General features: G+C 40.6%; 1 protein-coding gene across 1 annotated transcript; it reads left to right on the top strand.

Annotated features, from left to right (window-relative positions):
* LOC8066696 lies at positions 2,600-8,637 on the top strand. Its single transcript, XM_021462145.1, has 15 exons — positions 2,600-2,740; positions 3,324-3,527; positions 3,605-3,786; positions 4,050-4,176; positions 4,256-4,448; positions 5,062-5,108; positions 5,189-5,351; positions 5,442-6,025; positions 6,371-6,466; positions 6,550-6,632; positions 7,079-7,130; positions 7,266-7,334; positions 7,416-7,450; positions 8,063-8,134; positions 8,217-8,637. Exons 1-15 carry the CDS (start codon positions 2,600-2,602, stop codon positions 8,635-8,637), a joined length of 2,469 nt encoding a protein of 822 aa, XP_021317820.1.

The raw sequence follows: 9,020 nt of genomic DNA, 5'->3' as shown, positions 1-9,020 counted from the left end.
AAGAACAAAAAACAAAAAAACCATGGATCAAGGTGCCATTGTCATCATCACTGTGGATACGAGCATCGGTGAGGGAGAGAGAGGCCATGCCATGGATTCAGGCGCCATGAGGCCACACACAGCCATGCCAAAGGAGGAGGCCAGCCCTCATGCGCCACACCAGAAGAAGAGCCTAGATCCAGTCACCACCTAGACCTGATTAGAGAAGAGCGTTGCTGGCTTAGATCTGGTCGAAGAGGAGCACAACCGGCAGGAAGGACGATGAGGAGGTGGGCTCATAGAGGATGATGTGGACGAGGATGGAGTCGACGAGGTGCATCAGCTCGTGGAAGCATCGGAAGATGAGGGACCAGTGCCCAAGCCTGCGCCATCGCTGGAGCACCCATCCTGGGCGGAGTGCCGGGAGAAGGAGAGGGAGAGGGAGGGGCCCACACATGTGGCCGCCCCTAAGATGGAGAGGGAGAGGGAGTGGGAGGGTCATGCTCGAGGAGAGGGAGGGGCGGCGCGCTCAAGAGAGGGATGGCGTGCTCAAGGCTGAGCCTGAGACACCGCTCGATCTGTTGGGAGTTGCGAGAGTGAGGAGAGGAAACCCTAAGTTTCCATTCCATACTTGGTTGCACCTATAGGCCTGATCTAGGCCGTTTGGACTCGGCCTTTTTTTCTAAGACGGGCTTTATAAGAGACCCGCCTTCAAAAATGAGGCTATTTTTTTAGGCAGGCCCCTTATAAGGTCGGTCTCGTTTAATAGATTTTAGGAGACGATCATTTTTAACCGCCTCTGTAAATTGATTTTGCAAGGTGGTTGATTGTATCCATCTCGGTTAATCTGAGACATTAACCGAGGCAGTTCAAAATCCTGCCCGCCTCCGAAACTAATTCAAAACACCTCACAAAAAATTTTCTATAGTAGTGGTTGCCCCTAAACTAAACAACCTCACAAAAATTTTTCTATAGTAGTGGTTGCCCCTAAACTAAACAACCTTTAGGATGGGATCGACCTATCCCATCTCCCGTGTCCCAAAAAATTAAAAACTAAATATATGGTTAGTTAGAGCCATTCTATGTTTTAGATAATACTAAAAAATAGATTGAATAAACCATGGTCAATATATATCACAATTCCTCATAAACATTCATGGAATACACATCTAAAAAATTTCTATTGCATCCTCCTCACTAGTTACCCCTAAACTAAACAACCTTCAAGCCCTTAAACTAAACAACCTTTAAAATGGAATCGATCCATCTCCCGTGTACCAAAAAACTAAAAACTAAATACATGATTAGTTAGAGCCATTCGATATTTTAGATAGTACTATAAAACAGATTGGACATAAACCATGGACATTATATATCACAATCATTTTTCTTATAATCATTGATGAAATACGCATCTAAAATTCTTTTATTGCAAAATTAAAAATATGAAAATGTGGCTAAAAAGCTCTCATTTAAGGCGCTGTATGGATCTCTTAGCTGAAAGCTAACTGTTAGCTGGAGGAACCAGATAATTATGTGTTGGGTGGTAGGTAAGACACTAGCTAGAATATTAGCTTGGGATCTGAATAGGAGCATATGCAATCTAGGTGGTAGGTAAGATATTAGCTATGGATCCAAATGTGACAGCTAATCTAGGTGGTAGGTAAGATGCTAGATAGATTAATAGCTAGAGATTTAAATGGGATATAATATATAATTAATCTGGGTGGTAGGTAAGACACTAGCTAGCTAGACTATTAGCTGTAGATCCAAATGGGGCCATATGTAAGTTGGATATTATGTAATATATACTAACTAGACAATATTAATTAGAGAGATCAAGCGAGATCATAGAAGATTTTTAGCAGCTATTTCTTCTGTTCTAAATTATAAGATATTTGATTTATCTAGATTCATAAATTTTGCTATGCACTTGGATATGTATCATGTCTAGATACATAGTAGAAGCTAAGAATCTAGAAGTGACAAAACATCTTATAATTTGGGATGGAGAAAGTACAATTGTTAGCTCTAAGGATCCAAATAGCCTATAAACCCAACAATTCATATTCAAATATTAAAAACAACAAATTATTCAAAATGAGCATTCACATTAAAAGTAAACAAAAAATTTCAAAAACATTGCAGAAGACCTCTAAACCCTACAATTTAAAATTTACACTTATGTTTTTCAACCCTAGACATTTTTCAAATTAGCCCTGGTATATATGAACCCTATCTGCGGTGAAGTTTTCTCTTCCATATCCTTTGAATTTGAAACTGGAGCCAGCCGGACTTGTGTGACCTGTCTCGTCGCAGCCTTTGGAGCTGGTATTTTTGGTAACTGGTTGAAGGGGCATCAACAGCTCAGCACCTGCTCAACCTTAGCCAACCTAGATGTTCCCATTGCATGATTCAAATGGCAGCGAATTGCGAAAAATTGCAAGGTGGGAGAGGTCGAGTGCAAACATCTCCTCACCATCACTGCCACCACCACTGGTGTCTCGTCAGCTATAAAACCCTACCCCCACTAGTCTTCCCTTCACCACCAGCCCCTTCGATCGCCAAAACCCAAAACCCCTCTCCCTGTTATGTTAGGTCTCTACCCCGCGCCCCGACGATGGTGAAGGACGCACCGCCTGCAGCCCCTGTGATGATGCCAGAGGAAATGCAGGCTGAGGCCGAGCTACGGATGCGCGACATAAGCCAGCGCTTTCGCTCTATCCCAGAGGACCACGACGAGCTGCTTTGGTTACTCGAGGTGAGCGTGGCCCCAGTAAACCCTTTGCTTTCGCCCTAGCTATCATGCTCTGTTCCTGTTGTGTTCGTCAGTCGAGCGTGTCGAGATGTAACTTGCCTTGCAACTGTTTATTGTTTTTCCTAGCTATTGTGCTCTGTTCCCATTGTGTTCATCAATCAGACGTGTCAAGATGTAGCTTGCCTTGCAATTGTTTATCGTTCTGGGGATTTTTTTTTTCTTATTACGAAACCTGCATTAGCCGGTGGCTCATCCAGCTTGGGATTGGAGAAAATGGTTCTCTGTTGATTTATTAATCTGTGGTGTTTTGAGTAGGCTGGAACAGTCGAATGGAGATAGAAGTATGCCCTAGTTAATCACTCATCTAGATTAGGATGGAAGAAAAAAAGGCTGCTTTGTTGGCTGATGAGGCCATGTGATCCTGAGTAGTTTTCGTGGAGATATTGCTTGTATTGCAATGTTTTTTTTGGGGAGATTGTTTATGATGTGTGATTTATGGCCTAGTTGGTAGCTCATTTAGCTCAGGACTATATATAAGGTTTGCCCTTTTCTTCTTAGAGTTGGAATTGCTTGTTCGCTTGTGCAGGAAGCCGAAATGTGGTTGTCCAGGGTGGATCAATCTCCGCCCGAGAGCATGTACAATGCTCTTCGCCCCACTATGGCTGTTTTGGTTACAAATGAGCTACTGGAGCACCCTGATCCCAACGTGAAGATTGCTCTCGCCTCTTGCTTAACTGAAGTTACCAGGATTACCGCCCCAGACGCCCCCTATGATGATGATGTTATGAAGGTGAGATTTGTTGCCCTTCTTGGGATGGAACGATGGTGTCTATATGTACTGACTATTGCTATTTTGCCTTGTTGCAGGACGTTTTTAAGAGAATTGTGGATACTTTTGCTGACTTGGGTGATATGAACAGCCCCTCTTTTTCAAGGAGGGTTTCGATCCTTAATTGTTTTGCATGGGTTCGATATTGTATTCTGATGTTGGATCTTGACTTGGACCATATGATACTGGACATGTTCCGTCATTTCTTCAAAACTGCCTCGTAAGAAACTTCCCTCACATTTATCTGTAATCATAATTTTTTCATACACTTGGTGCCATATTTTTTAAGATCTGACAAATGGACTGGGCCAATAATGTAATTGTGGAATCTTTAGATCCAAAAGAAGAATTTCATTGCTGTGATGGTAGTCACAGAATGCATGTTCCTGTTTATGTTCCCGTCATGCATGAATGCTGTCCTTGTTTATCTAGCGTGGATTTTTTATTTCTCATCTTATTCGTTCGTTTTTTTGTATATTTCAGCACCAGGCATTCAGAACAAGTCACCCGCTGTATGGAAATTATAATGCTGTTTATAATTCAGGAGAGCGGTGATGTCCATGCTGAACTGGCATCGTGCCTGCTTCAGAACCTTAAAAAAGAAACACAAGTAATTCCATCCCTCTGTTGTTTGCATTAACAGCTACTAATTGTCATCTTGTACTAAAATTTCAGTCCTTACTTCACAGGAAACACTCCCAGCATCTTTTGGACTTGCAGAGAGGGTACTAGGCCTATGCAGGGACAAGCTTAAACCTGTGCTTCATGAGTTACTTAAGGGCAGTCCCTTGGATGAATACAGCAATGTTGTTAAAACGTTGTTCCAAGATGCTTCAGATGTTGGAGAAAACAGTGTTGATGCATCAGGAAAAGACATGGTTAGTTAAATCACCAGTATATTACAAATTGAGTTTTGGACTGATGAATACATGTTGAAAATTTGTTGGTCCAAGTATTAGTTTATTTCTGTGGCATGGTTGATCTATGTTTAGATGTGTAATCAAATGGTAAAGGCTGCTTTTGTAAGAGTTTGACAGAAGGGTGCTATTTCTTCTGTTATTGAGATACTGGTAGGAGAGGAACATGTGATCTATACTGTTATTGCAGGCATGTATTCAGTTATGTGTGCTATTGAATGTATCTTAACTTAAAATTCAGGCTATTCTTCAAAAAGGGACATGGTCAGAATTTTTGAACCCTGCTATCTGGAAAGAGAACTATATTAACCATAATAAAACATGCATGTGAAATTTCAAAGAAACATTTTTGTTATATACTAATTCCTATAGAGTTTGGATAGTGTATTGTGCACAGATATGATGATATGTATAGTCATGTTGGATTCTGGTACTATCAGTAGCATGATCCACCATTATTTTTAATGCATATAATATCCTCAATGTCATAGTACTAAGAGTCCCCCTCCCCCTCCCTCCTGGTTTGCATATGTTTCAGTTGTGTACTAAGTTCCTCTAAATTATTATTATGCAGGAAGGTGAAGGTAAACTTTCTGGAAACTCTGTTTCTGATGAGTCACCACAGGTATACGTCCACAGATGTTCAGCATCTGATGTTCTAGAGTGAGGTAGATACAACAAGTTTTATATTTTCTTATTTTTCAGGAAACTTCAAAGGTGGACCAAAATGTCAATTGCCTAGGCCAAGATGGTACGAGTGCAAGCAGTACTCCCACAACTGCCATTAGCAATGGCGCAGCTCCAGTTGACAATGTCAAGTCTCCAGATGGAACAGATTCTTCAAAACAGAAGCAAGAACTGACTTCTGGTGAAGAGCAGACACCAGATTCTTCTAAACAGAAGCAAGGATTGATTTCTGGTGGCGAGCAGACACCGGATTCTTCTAAACAGAAGCCAGAACTGATTTCTCTTGACAAGCAGACCAAAAGTTCTGAGCAATTGATATCTTGTGATGAAGAAGTACAAGAACCAGTGACTGTTCAGACTGAAAAGCAATCTGATGTCAATTCAAAGAAAGATCAGAAGCTTGGTTCTTCCATTGAATCTGAGATGAGTGAACAATCAAAGGTTGTTAAAGACAACGAGAGTCTAGTAGCATCTGAGTTATCCCCAGAGACAAATGATGGTGATAAAAAGAAGCTATCAGAGACTGGCAATATAACTGCTGAGGAATCATCAAAACCAACTGATACTAAGCCTGCTGCGGTTAGGCCAAAGAGAAACCGACCTCTAGCAGCAAAGTCTCAGGAGAAAATGCCTGTTGGAAACAAACATGCATCAGACCTAAAATCTGCAAAACTTGGTCCTGTCACTGATTCTGGAGGGAGAGCTACAAGGCAACTGAATAAAGATGCTGCGAAGTCTTCATCAACTAAGGCTGCTGCAGGAGAATCTGGCAAGAAGCAACATAAAACTAGTATGAAATTGCAGAGAGAAGATGCTATCTCTGATAAAGGCACCGATGAAGATATTAGTTTGAAGGTAGCTTTATTGTTCTCAGTTGACTGCAGTACATGCATTGAAGTTGTTTCTCTGTCCTTAAGCCAGGCTTATATCTTATTAGCTGAAGATTGGGTTTCTATAGTGATAGTGCCTATTATAGTTTCATGTTTTACATTCTTTTATTCCCTACAATAAGATAGTCGATAGGTAAAGCATTACTAACGGTCGGCCAGTAACTCAACTGGTCTTTTCAACAGATTAACTTATATCACGCTTGGTTGTCGTTCATCATGTTGTTGACCTTTTCTTACACTCTTTTCTTCTCTCCTCCTAATGTGGTCTTCCACAATGACTTGATTTTTTTTATCGATTATCATTATTCAGGAAATGGTGTCCCCAACAAGAATCGATAAATCAAAAAGGCAACAAGAGGATGGTGGGGCGTCATCAAAAAGGAAACGTTTGCAGGAAGCTCAAGAGGTATGCATTCTTGATACACAGTGAATTGTCTTCGACCTTATTTCTGTTTCAGTTTCGCAGAACCATTTCTGTTGTGTTCGCAGACCCCTCTATCAAAGAAAAACAAAATGCTTGATGAAAACCTTGTTGGCTCAAGAATCAAAGTTTGGTGGCCAGATGACAAAATGTAAGTCCGATGATCAACATGTGTTCCTTATCAGTAATGGTGTTCTTACAGTAGTTAATATATATTATTTTTTGCACCAATGTCTTTTTGTTTCTGGCAATGTCATGGATATTTCTATAGTGAAGCATTTGATTATTTGTGAGCATATATTTTATTTCTGATGACCACCTTTTTGATGCACTGAGGTTGCTATTTCTTAAGGCTTCCAAGTCTACATAGTGGTTGCTATTTCTTCCTTATATATATATATATATATATATATATATATAATATCTGCTTGGGGAATTGTTCTTCTGGTTGGAACTGTACACCTATAGTTTTTTTCTTTTTTGTTTCCTCAAATCTTATTTTTTTTAACAGGGTTTAACAGCTGAAAATGCTACTTGCTCCATGAGTTATGCTAGCATGCAGTTTGGCTGGTTTTGAAATTATTTCTTGATTTGCAGGTTCTACGCGGGTGTTGTAGAATCATTTAATGCATCCTCAAAGAAGCACAAGGTGACCATTCAGACCTCATTTGTTCCTTAAGCGTTTAGCCTGTCTGAATGAGAAACACTATTAGTGATGGATTTCTTACTTTTATCTTAAAGAAAACTGATTATGATGTTTGGACCCTTTCCTCTTGGCACTCAGGTTTTGTATGATGATGGTGATGTTGAGGTACTAGTGCTTAAGAAGGAAAGATGGGAGTTCATTTCTGAGGTATTTCCATTAGATTTGAATTTGATACAGTTATACGTATCCTCCTCTGTTCCTTTTTCTGATTCATTTGCCATCCTGCAGGAACACGACACTGATCCTGATGCACCATCTAATTTGTAAGAAAAAAATCTAATTTGCGCCTTTTGTATGTTCTGTACATGTTTGAGATGACAACTATAATTATGCCAAAACGTTAAAAGTTATAATGTGTGATTCTGTGCACAACTGCAGTTTCCCCTACGTTGTATCAAGAACTGGTTTCTGCCTAAGTTGCTAGGAGCAGCTCCTTACACTTACTGGGTTACTAGTTTCAACACTAAAAAACAAAGCAGCGGTAGCATGCAAATGCTTGATTTTTCAAACAACCAATGTTTGTCTCATATGTCTTAAGCTTTAATGTGAATTCTTCTATGTGCTTTTGTGTCTGTCCTTATTTACAACTTAACCTGTCTAGCATGCCTTTGATCTGTTTGATTATCTAGCTATAACTTTGCTATTTGGTGCTAACCACCAAATGGAAATTCTGAAGTTGATTTATTCCTAATGTGTCGTCATTTTTACATCTGAGTTACTTTCTATCCTGATTGATCATCTTTGGTTCTTTTGTTCACACGCACACACTGTTCTATGCCAATGTTACCTGGTATTCCACTCCTGTCCATTTTTCAGGTTATAACTTAATGCAAAGGTCTCATTTGTTAAATTAAGAGTTGTTTCTTGTAAACCAGACGACGTGGCAGAAAAGCTAAAGGGAGCTCGGGTCAACAAATCAATGAAGGAAAAACAGGAACACCTCAAAGGTAAGTGTTTACTATTATGAATGTGCTATCTTGATACACTGTACGCTCGGTAGCTTATGTGAGACTAACTGTTTATGCACAGTGGCAGTGATGTTAAAAATCCTCCCAAGAAGAGATGGTGTCCAAAACGCTCAGTGACTCCAGCCAGACTGAAGGGAAAAAGTGCTGACAAGGATAGTCAAGAAACGCCTAAGACTGGCATTAACTCTAAGGAAGGTGCAAGGCCCTCTCGATCTACGCGAAAGGCTAATAAGTATGCTGTTGTCAAGGCAAGCAGCAAGGATGAGCCTGATAACACCGACAACTCAATGCATGATGCTGGCAGTGAAGACAAGAATTCACAACATAAAGTGAAATCCAGTGAAGCTATTGATGGATCCAAGACCAATGCTCTTTCAACCAAAAGGAAGCCAGAGGAGAATGAAGGTGAGTCATCGGAGGAGGAGAAGGGGTCTGCTAAAACCACAAGCAGAAACAAGCGCAGAAGAAAGAGCCGCAACTAGTTGCTCAGAAGCTATGCAGCTCATCATCTCAGGGGCGTTCCGCCATCGCAGTCTCAAGTCTCAAAATGTTGGCATGAGGCATGCCAAGTATGCTTTATTTCTTATTGCTCGTAGTTGTTGCAGTCTGATCGGAGCTGTAATGTTTGGTTTTACTTTATTTTGTTTCTCCTTGCCAGCGGCTGTGCCTCTGGCAAAAATGGATTTCATGCTTGCTCTGGTTCAAGCTTTTGTGTTAATTAAATTGTAATGCAGTTCGAGTTTTTTTTATCTGCTGGCAAACAAAAATATGCTGTCACTACAGGATTCAGGTGTTTTGCCGGGAGCTGAAAACACCCGGCAAAGGCTACTTTGCACTCGGCAAAGCCTTTGCCGGGTGCAGCACC

Source organism: Sorghum bicolor, chromosome 5, assembly GCF_000003195.3.
Source record: "Sorghum bicolor cultivar BTx623 chromosome 5, Sorghum_bicolor_NCBIv3, whole genome shotgun sequence".
NCBI classification, from domain to species: domain Eukaryota; kingdom Viridiplantae; phylum Streptophyta; class Magnoliopsida; order Poales; family Poaceae; genus Sorghum; species Sorghum bicolor.
The sequence above is the reverse complement of the archived record's forward strand: the minus strand, read 5'-3'. Positions and strand labels throughout refer to the sequence as shown.

Excerpts from the sequence above, each read along its gene's own strand:
- LOC8066696 (XM_021462145.1), top strand. The coding sequence starts at position 2,600 with ATGGTGAAGGACGCACCGCCTGCAGCCCCTGTGATGATGCCAGAGGAA. Across the intron at positions 3,528-3,604 it reads ATGATGATGATGTTATGAAG|GACGTTTTTAAGAGAATTGT; the intron begins GTGAGATTTGTT and ends GCCTTGTTGCAG. Across the intron at positions 8,135-8,216 it reads AAAACAGGAACACCTCAAAG|TGGCAGTGATGTTAAAAATC; the intron begins GTAAGTGTTTAC and ends GTTTATGCACAG.